Genomic DNA, 16,818 nt, shown 5'->3' with positions numbered 1-16,818 from the left:
ATGAAAGTGCATTTGTCAAGATGGGGGACAAGATGAGATGGTATATTTAATAGCCTGTTAGCTTGACTTAACAACTTAGAAATACTTAGACATAAGAAATATGCTACCATTTGTACTCCTGCCTTCAAGCTCCATGAAAATTAGGGATTGGTCTTTAAGAGGGAATTGAAAAGTAGTATCAGGAAAGGGAAGGAGGTAAATCCGGGATACGTGTTTTAGTTTTTAGGGGAGCGAGTGATCAACATTCAGTGACCAGTGAACACAGTACTTCAAGGAGGGGAATTGACAACTAGAATTTAGTAAAAACATCAGTTGAGTTAGATGGATGCCAGATTTTCGTAGATGTCTGAGTACCTGAGAAATTAGTATAAGGAAATATAGCTTGAAATATTTTTTCTAACTGGAGCGATGTACTGCATAATGAAGGACTTTTTCATTTTTAAAATGAGGGAAAGGAGCTAATGTTAAGGGAGAGAAGGTTAATAATAATAAAGAGGAATTAATTGATGAAGCAAGGCTTAAGAACCATATAGGTGAAAAATTAGGAGGGAAGGTTACTTGAGGAACTTGGAAGTAGAAATAGAGTGTAGGGTATTTGGATGTGCATGGATGTTTGGGGGCGAGTGTAAAGGAAAGACTTAATAGACACTAATAGGAACATTGTTTTCTATAGTAATTTTGAGATTAGTTTTCTTTTTAAAAACGTGACTTTATATTTCTGGGAATGATACTATGTTTGCAGCAATTTTTTAGTAACAGTTTTATTGGCATATAACTTACATATCATAATTCAATCCTTCAGTCATATCAAGGAGAATTGTTCAATCATTACCATATCAATTTTAGGACATGCCGTGGTTTTTAAACACCTGTGGTTGCAACAGTAAACTCAGACATCAGAACAGATGTGAGGAGGGCGCAGGACCGGGTGGTGTTACATTCTGTTGTGTGTGGGCTCACAGTGAGTCAGAACGCACTTGACAGCCCCCGACGATGACGGGTCATGGGCAGTGGATGTTGGGTTTGTCCCTATTAAGAAACGTGAAGTTTTAAGCTTCTGGTTCCTCAATAATCTAGAAATCTTTTTTTGCCATGCTCACTATGTAAATCATTTTTTAAAACTATGTCACCAGACTCTGTGGGTAGTTTATTGTAATAATCATATGTTATCTGAGCCATATTCATTATGGACAGAATATCTTAAAAATGTAACTATATTAATGTTCTCTTTTTCTCCCTCTACTAGTTGTTCCCGAAAACTGGTTCAGATTTTAACTCTTGCCCAGTTGTGGAGGTAGTGGAGCATGCTTAGACTACTTAACATCCAAATTGTGAGTAAAATTTATTTCTGCTCTTTATGCCCCATCCAACAAACAGCTTTATTGGCATATAACACATATAATGCAATTCAGTAGTTCAGTACATCAAGAAGAGTTGTACAATCTCTACCACTATTGGTTTTAGAACATTTTCTTCATTCTTGTATACATCGTTATTGGCTCCCCATTTTCCCAAACCTTCCCTGCCATACTCCTAAGGAACCTTTAATCTAATTACTGTCTCCATAGATTTACCTATCCTGGATTTCATATACAGAAAAATACCAATAAACAGAAAAATAACTACAAACAAAACTGACAAGAATAACAAAGTAAAACATAAAAACCTCAATAGAAAAATATTTCTGCTGCTCTTATCTATTTTGAAAACAGAAATAGGAAATTTTATGTGATAAAAATGAGATTTTGTATGAGATATGGATTTGTCTTGTTTGCCACCATCATTTTCAGAACTTTTTCTCTCTACTTAAGCCCTTGCTATCAGCTCATTTTTCCCCCTCCCCACCCTCCCTCCCTCATGAGCCCTTGATAATTTATAAATTAAAAAAAAATTTTTACATCGACCGCTGACTCCCTTCACTTTTCTGTTGTCTGTCCTCTTAAGTTTTCTTTTGAAAACACACCTTTCTTCTTAGCCCCTTTTTTGTTAATATCAGACTGACAGTCCACTGACATTGAGTCACTTCAGACTTGTAGCACCTCTATAGGGCAAGGTCGAATTGCCCCTGAGGTTCCCGAGGCTGTAAAGCCTCACTCACCTTTCTTGCCACAAAACGGCTATAGTGGCATCCCAACACATAGCCCCCAGCACCACCAGGGCACCTTTGGATCTTAGTAGTGAGGTGAAATGTCATATGTTTGTCTTTCCAGCTTGTGTTTTTATTGTCGAAGTTAATGGAAATTCTTTATTAATTTGTGTCTGTATTTGTATGATGCCAGGAGTCAAAACAAAGATATAGTGCTAGATGGAGTGACTTATTAGAAATATTTTATGTATGCTTAGTTTATCTGCGTTTAAAATTTTTATATGAACAGATTTTGAGTTATTTGTTAGAAATAAATGTCTAACTTCCCTGTCTGAGAAAATAAAGTGTAATACGTGAACCAACCCTTGACATCTCTACAAAGGAAAAGCAGCTACTCACGTGAATATATTCTTGATAGGTATTTTGAACCAGTAGCAAGTTATTACTGCAAAAAGAATGGTAAACTAATGTCAGAGGCGTTCCACATGGTTTCATTCCTTTGTTTTCAAACTGCTCTGTTTGCAATGATAAGCGCAAATTAATTTATCTTACAGTCTACAGAGTATTCAAAGTGCGAGTACCAAATGAGATTGCAGCCATAAGCAAAAGACTGCTGTAGTTGTATATTGTTTAAAAAAATCAAATGAACAAAGACAAACAATGAAATATTTACAAGCCAATAAATCTTGAAATTTGTTAGACAATGTGTTTAAGGAGTTTTAATTAAGTACTTTTTATGTTTTCAATGCCTAAAGGACAAGACACATTTGTTATCAAACTATTTTACATATAATTACATCTTCATAAAGGGATAATGTTGTATTTTATGTTCTAGACTATAACTGTCATACTTTCATCCACATGCAGTGACTTGGTAAGAATTGATTTCAGTATGTTTCTAAACTTGGATATGAATGTGAGGCTTAGAATGTTAATGACCACCATCTTTTGACCCAGAGCTTTATAAGCATGTTTTTTTCTCAGTTTGAAGAAATAGTTAAGGTTGGGTCACACATTTAACATTTCATATCCTCTGTATATTTTAAAATAACACCAAATTCTTCTTCTTTTTAGGCTGTCTGGTTAATCATCTTCAGAAGACTGGATTTTGGGATATGTACTCCACTCCATCACTACTGACTTTTAAAATTAATAATGCAAACTTGTAACACTGGCAAGTGTCCATGAACTTTTAATTACATTGGTAAATAGCGCTTGAAGCTTCCTCAGGGAATAAACAATGGCATCAGCAGTGGTTGACAGTGGAGGTTCTGTTTTGGAGCTTCCCAGCAATGGAGTAGAAAATCACGAGGTTAGACATTTAATTTACTACATTTCTGTTTTGTTCATAGAAATCATATGTATGAACTAATTTTGGGATTAAAGGGAAACAGGTATTTGAGAGTAGAAATACATTGTAGCTGGAACTGCACGTGTACGTCACAGACCTTTTATGATTTAAGAGCCAGAAGGTTGAGGAAGGTATTTACAGGGCTCACCTATATTGCGAGAACATGCATTTAATTAGAGTGAAAGTTGAAGGAAGAAATGGAAAGAAATAACACTATAATGCCGGTTGAGCCATAGACTTAGATCCCAGATAAGATTCATGGTTTTGAATTCTAGAGTTATACAGCAAGGATACTGTATCTAAATAGCTACATTAGATGAATCTCAAATAGAACTTTGTGTCTACTTTGCTTGTCATCTCTGTTTCTTGCTTCTTTATATCTAATCCAGTCTGAGCAGCCATCATATTTTAATCCAATACATATAATTAATATAATTATACTTGTAGACATTTGAATCATTAGTACATCGTATTCTCCTGTTATTGATAACACCGAGGAATAAGAGATGAGAGTGAAAAATAACAGTAACAGAAAAAAACCCTGTCACAATAATAGACAAATACTGACCTGGAGGTAAAGTGGGGAGAATGAGCTTAAAAAAAGAGAAATCTTTTTTCTCTCTAGTTTCTATGAAATCTGCTCCTGTTATTGATACGTAATACTAATATAGTGGTCTAAACTAGCATAACTAAGGTATCCGGTTGTGATATTTTTGGCTCTGGGCTATTTTTCTTATTTGCTGGGTATCTGTTCAGTCTTCCTGATCAACTTATGAGCAGACATATTAACTGAATAAAAAATTTGAAAATGTGATACTGAAAACCCATTTGCAAAACTGAACATACATTTATTTTTCTAACTCCTTAAATTAATAATAAAAGGCAACATCTTCAGCCTGAAGAAGCCATCTGAAAACCCCACCGCAGTGTCTTGCTTGATGGCGAAAGACTGGCTGCTTTCTTTTTACGGTTGATAACAATGCATGGATGTCTGCTCTGACCATATCTAGTCAACATGGTACTGATATACTTAGACATTGCAGCACAAATAAATAAAAGATCCATAGACTGAAAGGAAAAAGTTAAACTTTTTTTTGTGATATGATCATGTACATAGAAAATCTTAAGCAATCTGTTAGCTACTAGAACTAATAAATTCAGAAGTTAAGTATCCATAATGAATACTAGGAGGTTTTACAAAGTTCATGGAATAATGGAATTCAAAGATAATAGAATTCGTCCATGAACTTTTTGAAGGCCCCTCATGTTTATAAGTCAATTGTATGTATATGTGTGTGTGTGTGTGTATATATATTAGCTACCTGCAATTAAAAACCTAATTAAAAACACCATACTACTTAATAGAGCATCACAATATGTGAGGATAAGTTTAATAAAATGTGAAAGGCCGGTATACTTACAGAAAACCACAAAATCTTTTTGAGAGAAATTATAGAAGACCTAAATAAATGGGGAATGGATTGGAAACTTACGGTTCAGTTCAGAGTTGGAAGGCGTACATACTTTATTATGTATATAAAGCTTCAGTGATTCTGATAGTGTGGTATTGGCATACCAGTAGATATATTTTATCCATCAGTAGAACATGATGGAGACCCATATGTACAAGCTGGGTTGTGAAACATTTTTATTGTGAATTGGGTGAAGGTTTACAGAATAAATTAGGGTTCCGTTCAAGTCACACACATTTTGTTTCATGTTATTGATTACAGTCTGCACAGTGTAACATGGTTTAATTTTAATTATCCTGCAGAGGTAATTCAGTGGAGGAAGAATAGTCTTCAACAAATGATGTTGGAGTATAGGATATCCATATTCCAATGAGTTAACCACAAACCTTTCTCACACAGAACAACTAGTAATTGATCTGAAGTTTAAATTAAAGATATGATGTAGAAATTTCTGGAAGAAAGCACAAAAAATTCTCAGTCTTGTAATACGATCATGATTCTGATTGAACACGAAACAAAATTTGAAAAGGAAAAGAATTTTTCATTGAAAAAATCTGCTCTTTGAAAAACTTTACAAAAACTTCTTTTCTTGCCAAACCAAAGATTGGAAGAAAATATTTGTAATTTTCTGGTAATAGACATACAATCAGACCTCATACAGTTGTAAATAGAAGACAACGCATTAAAATGGCCAACAGTTTAACAGATATTTAAATGAATGGCCAACAAGCACTTAAAAGTACCGGTAGTATAGTCATCAGGAAATGCAAGTTAAAACCACAAGGAGGTGATGCGCAGAATAGTGACAATAGTGACTGGAAAAGGTGTAGTGCAACCGAAACTCTTGTACGTTCCTGGTGGGAGTGTATAAGAAAAATAGTTTGACAGTTCTTTTAAGATTAAATATACATTTACCGTGACCTGGTAATTTGATTCCTAGATTCCTTAAAGATTTATAACCGAGGATCCCCTATGTATGGGACAGTTCTACAGGGTCGCTATGAGCATGATTGACTTAATGCCATTGGGGTTGATTTTTCTGATGACATACTAATAGATGTAACAAATAACATGGTGAGATCTCCAAAACATTGTGCTCATTTATGTGAAACTATTTGTTAAGTGGAGTTGATTGGGGAAACAAATTCATAGTAAGAAAGAGCTTTATATAAAAGAGTAATTGTACATTAAGAAAACATCCCAGCCCAGTCCAGATCAAGTCCATAAATCCAATATTAGCCCATATGTCCACTACTAGTCCATAAATTCCTCTTTAGACTTACGCAGCCATGCAATAATGCTGAATGCAGGAAGATCACAGGACAGTGGTTGGAAAGTCTTGTAAATCCAGTGACATTGCAGCGCTGGCAGGGGACTTCGTGTGGCTTCTCCCGCTCCCAGGGCTGTAGTGTAGCTCCATGTGTCTTGTCAGAAGGAATGTTTCACAGGGAGTGAGCCAGTGTCTCGCCTCCCATGAGCTATTTATCTCCTTAGCACCTCCAGAGGAGGTTATCAAGCTGCGACCTGTTTGACAAGGCTAAACGCCACCCCTTCACTCTTAAGTCTCAAATTGACAACAGATTATGTAACTACCACACTGTAGAAAAGGCAAATCTATAATTATAGAAACAAATCAGATAGGGGTTTGTGTATATGTGTGGTGGTGGTGGTGGGGTTGTTAGGGAGGGTAGAATGAGAAAGGGAGTATGAGGAAACTTTCTGGGCTAATAGAAGTGTTTTTTTTTTTTTTTTTAAACATTTTATTAGGGGCTCATACAACTGTTATCGCAATCCATACACCCATCAATTGTGTAAAGCGCATTTGTACATAATTCTCAAAACATTTTCTCTCCACTTAAACCTCCGACATTAGGTCCTCATTTTCCCCCTCCCTCCCCGCTCCCCCCTCCCTCATGAGCCCTTGATAGTTTATATATTGGTATTCTTAATTATGATGATAGTTAGCCAAACCTGATCCCAAACCCTAATCCAAGCTCAAACCCACTGCCTTTGAGTTGATTTCAAACCATGGTGACCGTTACAGGGCTTTTGAGACTATAAATCTTTATTGGAACAATCAAGACTCATTTTTCTCCTGAGAAGTGGCTGATGGGTTTAAGGTGTCAATCTTGTGGTTAGCAAACCAATATTTATCCTAAAGCATCACCATGGTTCCTTGATGGGAGTTCCAGTGATGTTTAATATTTGTGCAAATCTACAGAGCTGTACACATCAAATAGGTACATTGTGTATATATAAATTATACCTGAATAAAGTTGACTTTATACCTATCTGTTCAGGGAGATTCTCCCACAGATCTTATATTGAAGTTTTCAGATTACACCATATTAGCTTTTAAAAATTGGTTGCTATTATTTGTGTTTGATTTGTTATTTTAAAAGGGAAAATATAATAGAGTTTTTGTTTGAGTTTGATTTTTAGTTATATAAGATTATTGTAAAACAATAAAATCATAACTACGAAGAAAATGAACATTTTCTCTTCTAGCTGTTCACTTCTCCCAGGTTGTTTATTAAAAGCTCTGAAAAACGAAACTCACTGCCATGAAGTCAATACCAACTCAGAGTGACCCTCTAGGATAGGGTAGAACTGCCCCTGTGGGTTTCTGAAACTGTAACTCTTTTATGGGAGTAGAAAGTCCTGTCTTTCTCCCTTTGGAGCAGCTGATGGTTACAAACTGCTGACCTTGTAGTTAGCAACCCATGTAAATGGAATCATACAATAAGATCATTTTGTAACCCATTTCCTCCTTATCTTTTAGGTCAGCGGTTCTCAACCTTCCTAATGCCACGACCCTTTAATACAGTTCCTCATGTTGTGGTGGCCCCCAACCACAACATTCTTTTCTTTTAATCATTTTACTGGGGGCTCATACAACTCTTTTTTTCTTTTTTGCCTGCCAATAAATATTTTAATTTCGTGTTTGCTTTGGGCTGATGATGACGAATCATTTTCAAGTTCATGTCTTTTCCTTTTAAATACAGAGTTCAGCCACAAACAGGTATAGACAAGACATTTCATCTCATACGTACACGCTGCGGTGGGAATCCTCTAATTGATTTGACCGCTAGGCGGGGCAAGAAGACTTTCTTAGGTATCACCATCATGAGGCCTGGGGGGGAATCAAGGAGGACAGGCTCTTACACCTGTCTCCATTCATATTTCCCTGGGACCAGGGTGGGCAGGGGACCGCAGGTCACAGCTCTGGAGCCTGTCCCCCTGGATTGAAGATCCAACAGTGAGAGACCAGTTTTGGGTGGGGGAGGGGTAGGCAACTGCTCCTCCTGCCTTCAAGCCAGCCAGTCAGTCAAGGTGAAGACTTTTCGGCTGCTTCCACAGGAAGCCCAGCCCACTGCCCTGTAGCACCTGGGGCCCTGCCTGAGGCTGGGAGAGGTGGCCTTAGGGTGGGCCCCAAACGTCCAGACTAGTAGATTCACCTGTCAGTTGATGGCTACTGCTTCACAGGAAGGCCACAGCAGCGGGTCTGGACCCTCCCCCCCCCCCCCCCCCCCCCCCCCCCCCCCCCCCCCCCCCCCACACACACAATCAGGTGGGTGGGGGAGTCATTCCTGGGCCCACTACAAAATTTTATTTTGATTATAATAGAGTGCCACCTCAACTCTTTCCTAACCCCCCAAAATAAAATCTCCAATTCCCCCCACCCCCACCCCCACGAGCTCAATTTCACTCATTTCAAGACCTATGTACATGTAAGTTGTTTTCTGTGGTGTTTCCCCCGCCCCTTGTCTTTTTTTTTTTTAAATGATGTTTCTTCATCTTTTTTCCTTTAAAATAAATTCAGTGTTCACATTTCTATAAAGACTTAAACCCAGTTTCCAGAAACCTGCCCTGGCGAGGGTGGAGTGGGAGGAGGCGAAAGCCGCTCCTGCCCTCCCCTGGGGGACTCGTATAACTCTTATCACAATCCATACATCCATCCATTGTATGTCAGGCACATTTGTACATTTGTTGCCCTCTTCATTCTCAAAACACATAAAATTATCTTCATTACTACTTCATAAGTGTAATTTTGCTAATGCAATGAATTAGGTGACCCCTGTCAAAGGGTCATTCGACCCCCAAAGGGGTTGCGACACACAAGTTGAGAACTGCTGTGTTAGGTGGTAGTTATTTTTCCATGCTAGTATGTACGTATTCCCACCACTTTTACTTTGTCGCACTGGGGTAACGTGTGCGGCTGTGATGCTTGAAGCTATGCCACCAGTATTTCACACACCAGCTGCGTCACTTGTGGTAACAGGTTTCAGTAGAGCTTCCAGGTGAACACAGACTGGGAAGAAGGAATAGGTTATCCACTTCAGAGGGATTAAAAAAATCCAAACAAAACAAATTCATTGCAATTGAGTTGATTCCAACTCATAGCGACTCTATAGGACAGAGCAGAACTACCCCTTTGAATTTCCGAGGCTGTAAATCTTCATGGAAGAAGAAAACCTCATCTTTCTCCCTAGGAGTGACTGACGGGTTTGAACTGCTGACCTTATGGTTATCGGTGCAATGTATAGCCCATGACATCACCAGGGCTCCTTAATAGCCACTGAAAAACCTTATGAACAGCAGTGTAAGATGTAGTCCAAATCAAATGGACTATATCTGTGGAGTACATTGGCAGAGGATTAGCATCTCAGGTTGGAAGGTACTCAAAACATGACTGGGGAAGAGCTACTTTCTCAACTTTGAATTGACCTTAACAATGTGGATAGAGCCAAGCTTCATTTGCCATGGGGCATGATTCCAAATGAGAAACAGTTGCAAGTGCCCATTAATTGTTGGAGTATATGAAGTATGAATTTAGAAATATTGGAAATCATCAAAAATAAAATGGAATACTTGAAGATCCTAGGCATTGGTTAGCTGAAGTGGACCGGAATAGGACAACCGTGGGTTACTGTGCTGAGAAGAGGACTAGTGTCACACATGTCTCATCCAAACAAAATCTTATGATCTGTCATGAAGTACAATGCTGCCTGTGATAGCGTAATAATAACCATATGCTTGCAAGGAAGACCCACTGATATGACTGTTGTTCACATTTATGTACCAATCACTGAAGCCAGCGAAAACATTGAAGAAGTCTATCAACTTCTTCAGCCTGAAATGGAACAAACATGCAATCTCGCTGCATTGCTATTACTAGTGATTGGAATGGAAAACTTGGAAACAAAGGACTAATTTACTGCTATCAAGCCAATTCTGACTCATAGTGAGCCTGTAGCAAGGTCAGCAGTCTGAAACCACCAGGCAGGTGTAGAACTGCCTCTCTGAGTTTCTGGGACTGTAAACTGTAGGGAAATGGGTGGTTTCATCTTTCTCCTGCAGAGTGGCTGGTGGTTTTGAACTAACCTTGTGGTTAGCAGTACAACCCGTAACCCACTACACCACCAGGGGGTCCAAAGAAGGATTAGTAGGTGGAAAATAAAGTCTTGATGGTAGGAACAATGCTGGAGATCCCATGACAGAATTTTGCAAGACCAACAACTTCATTGCAAATACATTTTCCCCCCCAACAACATGAACAACACATGCACTTTTCACCAGATGAAACGCACAGAAATTAAATGGACTACATTTGTGGAGGGAGACAAATGGCGAAGCCAGGGGCTGACTGGAGCAGACCATTGATGGCTCCTGTGTAATTTCATGTTGAAGCTGAAGAAAATGAAAATAAGTTCAAAAAGCCAAAATATAAATTTGAGGATAACCCACCTGAACTTAGAGACTATCTCAAGAACAGGTTTGACTGCTGAACATGAATGACTGTAAACAATATGGGTTGTGAGATGACATTAAGAACATGATAAGATGAAGAAGCAAAGGGTCATTAAAAAGACATCTCAAACATAGAGTATCTGACATCAGTGGAAGAAATGATGAAGTAAAAGAACTCAACAGAAAATTCCAAAGTGCAGCTATAGAAGACAGTATTATAATGGAAACCCAGAGAATTGATGTATTTGAATTATGGTGCTGGTGAAGAATATTAAAATTACCATGTACTGTGTGAAGAACAAACAAATTTGTCTTGGAAGAACTACAGAGAGAATGTTCCTTAAAAGCAAGAAAGGTGAAACTTGGTTTCTTGTACTTTGGGCCTGTTACCAGGAGGAACCAGTCACGCCATGGAAAAAGACATCGTATTTAATAAAGTGTTAGCAAAAAGGAAGATCCTGAATGAGATGTATTCACGCAGTGTTTGCAGCCATGGGCAGGGTCTAGCGTAACAATTGTGATGATGGTGCCTGACTCAGCAATGCTCTCTCCTATTGTACATAGGTTCGCTCTTGAGTTGAAACAGACTTGATGGGACCCCACAACAACTTGTACATATGAACCTTAACCTTTTAATTGTTCCATGGTACAGTATCTCGTGATAGGTTGTATTACCCCGGGTTGACTAGAGAAACAAATCCAGAGACACTCATATATGTATAAGAAAGAGCTTTACATCGATAAAACACATGATATTCCTCTGGTTCCTTGGGACTTCCTCACCCCCAACTGTCATGACCCCAGTGCTGCTCCTCAATTCAGACTAGACCGGAGCATGTACACAGATATAGATAAGAGATGGGGCCTCATGACAACTGGAACCCAGGAACAGGAGTGGGAATAATGATACCAGAAGGGTAGGGGAGAAGCGGGGGAGAGGAAGGGAGAAAGGGGAAAGCGATCACAGTGATCTACACATAGCCATACACACCTCTCCAGGGGGAAGAACAACAGAAAACATGGGGGAAGGGAGACAGCTGTTGATGTAAGATATGAAAATAATATTTTGTAATCTATCAAGGGAGTTTGGGAGGGAGGGGGAAGAGGAGCTGATACCAAGGGGCTCCACAGAAAGTAAATGTCTAGAAAAGAATGAAGGCAGCATATGTACAAACATGCCTGATGCAATTGATATATGGATTATAACAAGAGTTGTACGAGTCCCCAATAAAATGATCTTTTAATAAAAACGCTATATCCAAGAGTAATTATATATTAAGAAAATGTCCCAGTCCAGTCCAGATCAAGTCCATAAAACCAGATATTAGCTCATGAGTCCGATACTAGCCCATAAACCTCTTCAGACGCACACAGCACACGCATGATACAAAATGCAGGAAGATCACAGGCCAGTGGGTGCCAAGTCTTGTGGATCCAGTGGTGGTGGAAACATCTCCAAGGTTTTCTTAGGTCTCAGTGTGACTCCTGTAGCTCTGAGTGACTCAACAGCAGGGAGGTGAAGTAGAGGCTCCCCCAAGGCTCAGCAAGTCTCTGCTTGGCTTGTCAACAGGAAGAGGAAGGCAGAGAGAGGAAGTTCCCAGAATCCTCAGGAGAAGGCCACGTCCACAAGGAGGCACCATCAGGCTGTGACCTGATTGGTAGGCTAGACTTCACCCCTACACTTATTTATTAAGTTGATGAGTACGTTTTCAGTTTCATTGGTATTAGGAAGATTTAGGTTAGCTGGCTTGTCTTTAAACTTTATATGTGTGCCTTGCAAGCACACATTTTACTTTGGGATGTGTATTCTATTTAGGCTGTCCAGTGGTTTAAACCTACCAGATGCTCTTTGGGAGAAAGATGAACCTCTCTGATTCCGAAAAGATGTGTGTGGGGTTGCTGTGAGTCGGAATCTACTCTGTGGCAGTGGGTTCAGTGTTGTCGGAGGGGAGTAGTCCTTAAGCCTGCTTCACATGATATGTTTCAGCTTTGGGAAATCTTTCGGAGGTAGTTTTATCATGGAAAGGAAAATGTGAAAACATATATGTACTTTTAACTTACTTCAGCATTTTGTCTCTCTGTTTCTATATAATCCTAAAACACAATGTTAAAAGGATTGCAGTACTGCTCCTCATACCCTTTTTACTGTATTTCTTTTTAAGTCATCTAGTATCTAGGTATATCACAAACAATTTCCCACTATCAGTAGGTCCCAAATATCACTTGGGAAATATTTATAGTTGTTATTGTTTATCTGAAATTGAAATTTAACTGTATGCCTTGTATTTTTATTTGCTGTGTCTGGCTCTCCTAGTTTGTTAGGGAGCTAGGTAAACCGAAAACCAAACTCTCTACCGTTGAGTCGATTCGACTCATGGACATGGCACAATTGCCCCGTGAGTTTCTAAGGCTGTAACTCTTTGCAGGAGTAGAAAGCCCCATCTTTCTCCCCTAGAGTGGCTGGTGGTTGCAAACTGTTTGACCTGCTGGATCACAGCCCAGTGCAGAGCCACTGCTAGGGCTGCTCAGGGGGCTGGGTAGGTAGGGCCAAGTAAGACCCACAGAATCTGGAGTTCACATTTTTGACTATTGCATAATTTAGTGACTTCAGCATGATGATCGTGATCCTAAGTAAAATAACCTCGTGGATGTGTTTTTTTCAGTATTATAAAGTGAAGGGTATTAATATTTTCCTCTTCTCCTTATCTCAGTAAGAACAGTTAACTCCCTTTCACAGTACAAAAAACACTGTCCTACTGATCTGGCATGTGTTTTCTATCATTTGGCAGAGAAAAAGTTCAGAAAGTTGCTTGCTAACATAAATGAGCAAATGTTGAATCTGTGTTGTTAGCTGCTGTGGATTCTGACTCGGGTGACCTTTTGTGTGCAGAATAAAATGCCTCCTAGAGTTTCCAGGGTTGTGACCTTTCAGAAGCAGATTGCCACCCTTGTTTTCTGAGACACCTCTTGGTGGGCTCAAACTGCCAAACTTTTAAAAATAATCTAGTGCTTAATATGTATGCTGCCCAGGTATTCTGAGGCACATCAATAAATACCCATTAATCTTAAAAGTTTGCTGAGTTTTATCTTACTTTAGACCAAATTATAATTATTTAAGTGACACTTTACATGAAGTTGAAGAGAACATAAAAATATTGGATTCTTACTCTCAAACATATTACCATCAAGATGAGGAGTTGGATAAATAAACAGATAATTATAATACAGGACAATTGAAGTATAATAGTAGGCAAACAACTTGTTGCGGAAGTACTTGGGAAGGAAACATTGATTCAATTGGGAGACGAGTGAACCTCTATAGGTCCTTCAGTGGGTGAGAATGAATTGGGTAGATGTGGGAGGTAATTTGAGGCCATACACTAAGAGTGAAAGTCATGGACGTGTGCTTGTCTGGAAACTGGGGGCAAAGCAAGTAGTTAAGCTGCTTATTATGTTAAGTAATAAAAGGAAATAGGACTAAAAAAGTTGTAGGTGTTGGTTAAATTTACAAGAGCAGGCTTATCCTAGACTTGTCTGAGCATAACCACAATAGTGTTTTAGTAGTCAACATGCATGGAGGAAGTAACATTGTGTGAACTTAGGACAGAACCCCAGTGTGGTGGTTTGGTTTCTGAGGGCATGGAAACACAACTCTTAAGAACCCTCTTGAACCCTGTACATCTCTTGGGTTGTATCCTTTCTAGTTGCAGTAGACCAGCAACTGTAAATATAGATTCCTGTGCTGTGAACTCTGTGATTCCTTCCAGGGAATTATGGAGCCCCCAGTGGCACTGCGTGTCGGCAGGGGCACTTCATCTGCGTATTTGGCAGTCTGAAGGACTGTGTCCTTTTATAACTTGTGTGTTCTGACCTGGCGCCAGGTGGCTGGGTGAAAGAATATTGCTTGGAATTGCTGGCTATGAGGATGGAGAATGGGAAAGTAAGAATTTGATCATTTTCAAGTTGAATTGAATTTATGATGATCCTTATCTCACTTTTAACAATGAAGGTAAGATTTGCCCACAGTGCCCCTTGCTTATCACAGTTTTTATATTTTGTTGTTGTTTGTTTCTGAGATTCTCGTAGTCTTAACCCAACTTGTAGGGTTAAGTCAAAGTAGAAGTGTCTGACATGTAAAATGAATATTCATCAGGGCAAAGAAGACTGAGTAGAACATTCAGGGAACCCAAATATAGATACAGATTTGTACTAGGCTTACCTGGGTATTCTGTCCTTAGGAACAGTGCCAGTGGTTGTCTTGGGGATGGCAGCTCATCGTGTTTCATCGGAGTCATGTTGCTACAGTCTGGACTGGTTGCCCTTTAAATCTGGCGTAAGGCATTCTGAAACCTCCTTTCATGTGGTGGATCTCCTATCTCTGGTATTCAAAATCTTCCTCTTTTAACAATTTACTCTTACTGTTTCGCTGGAATACTTGCTGCTTTAAAATTTTTTCAGTTGTTTTTTTTGTTGAATATACACATCTAAACAGGCATCACAGTGTCCACATGCACCATTGAGTGACATTGTTTCTTTTCTTTGCGTTGTGCAACCTTTTCTACATCGTTTCCCAGTACCGTAAACTCACTGCCGGCTAAGCTTCCTGTTGAATATCTTAAGTTGCTGTGTCAGTTTGATCTCATGTAGATAGTTCTTAAAAGAACATAATGTCTAAGACAGCCTGTTTTCTTTTTCTTTTTACCAGTTAAACAATCATTTTGTTTTAAGATGACTTCAGGGGATATTTTTGGTTTAAGATTTAAAATTTTTCTCAGGGAAGTAATTCCAGAGGTTCATTCATCTTCCAGAGTGAATGTCTAGAATCCACGAGGAATTGAAAGTCTCTTTTGCATTTTCTCTCTTCTTCTTAGGATTCCTCTCCTGAATCTTTGAGCAGAATGCTTAGTAATGGTAGCCAGGCACCTTTCAGTTTTGGTCTCATGACAAAAGAGACAGTTAACCACACATCATCCTCCATTTCATAGCTCTCCTTTGCTGTGCCAGGTGAACAGGTGAATTGTGCTTTGGATGGAAAGCTTTTAGGAACCCAGGAACTACAAAGTAAAGTAGGAAGTAGACCTACACCAAACTTCCTTCCATCCAGTTTCTTCGGACTCACAGCGACCCTATGGAACTGCCTCTGTGGGTTTCTGAGCCTCTACCTTTTTTTTAATTTTTGAGATTGTAACTCTTTTTGTGAGTAGAAAGCCTAGTGTTTCTCCAGTGGAGTGGCTGGTAGTTTCAAACTCCTGATCTTGCTGCCAGCAGACCAACTTGTAACCCACTATGCCACCAGGGCTCCTAGCAGGTGGAACAGAAGCACTAAATAAACATATTATTAGACCCATTTAATTGGGATGTCCCATGAAACCATAACTTAACCTCCAAACGAAGGAGCCAAATCCCTTGAGGTTCTTTATGATTTCGCTTAAGCAGCCTCTATAGCTATTCTTTCATTCAGCTTTTTTTGGTATTGAAATTACTATATCAGATCGCTTTTGTCAATTCAGCTTTTTACAAGTGTATAACTTATTGACAACAACTACACTGATTGGCTGTGCAACTCTACTCTTAATGTGATTTTCCCATCACCAGTAACCCCACTTTTACCACTCACTCCCCAGTAGTTCGAAACCATCTGTTGCTCAGTGGGAGAAAGACAAGGCTGTCTACTCTTGTCAAGAGTTACGGTCTCGGAAACCCACTGGAACAGTTGCACCCTGTTCTACAGGCTGCTCTGAGTCGAAGCGATTCAATGGCAGTTAAGTTTTTTGGGGTTGTTGTTTATTAATTACCACCACCACCCCGCTCCCCCAACCACGAATAAGTTTTTTTCTATAGATTTGCCTTTTCTTATGTTTTTAAATAAGCGAGATTGTACATTATTTGCCCCTCTGTGAATGCATTATTTTGCTCAGCATAATGTCTTCCTCCCCATCCTGTAGCATGTATCAAGACTTCATTTCTGCTGGCTGAGTAGATTCCATTCTCACACTGTGTTTGTTGATTCATCTGCAGATGGACATTGAGGCTGTGTCTCCCACTGCAGTGAATATTGGCATGTGAGTCTCTGAGCCTCTGCTGTCAAGTCTTCTGGGCGCACGTCTTGGCATGAACTGACTGGGTCATATTGTGGTCCTAATGTTACTTCTGGAGAA

At 39.2% G+C, this 16,818-nt stretch overlaps 1 protein-coding gene across 2 annotated transcripts in view; it reads left to right on the top strand.

Moving 5' to 3' along the window:
* Positions 1 to 1,016: 1,016 nt before the first annotated feature.
* Positions 1,017 to 16,818, top strand: part of ELF2 (E74 like ETS transcription factor 2) — a 97,665-nt gene continuing 81,863 nt past the window's right edge. The window contains exons 1-2 of one of the 2 annotated variants that reach the window (XM_004712130.2): positions 1,017 to 1,331; positions 3,161 to 3,398. In XM_004712130.2, the coding sequence (XP_004712187.1) occupies positions 3,327 to 3,398 (72 nt within the window). In that variant the 5' untranslated portion in view covers positions 1,017 to 1,331; positions 3,161 to 3,326. Of the gene's footprint in view, positions 1,332 to 3,160; positions 3,399 to 16,818 lie in introns of those variants that run through there. The other variant, XM_045293541.1, reaches the window with a different exon arrangement.

This window comes from Echinops telfairi, unplaced genomic scaffold (assembly GCF_000313985.2).
Source record: "Echinops telfairi isolate 266 unplaced genomic scaffold, ASM31398v2 ScPeMD7_2186;HRSCAF=2738, whole genome shotgun sequence".
Classification (NCBI taxonomy): Eukaryota; Metazoa; Chordata; class Mammalia; order Afrosoricida; family Tenrecidae; genus Echinops; species Echinops telfairi.
The sequence above is the reverse complement of the archived record's forward strand: the minus strand, read 5'-3'. Positions and strand labels throughout refer to the sequence as shown.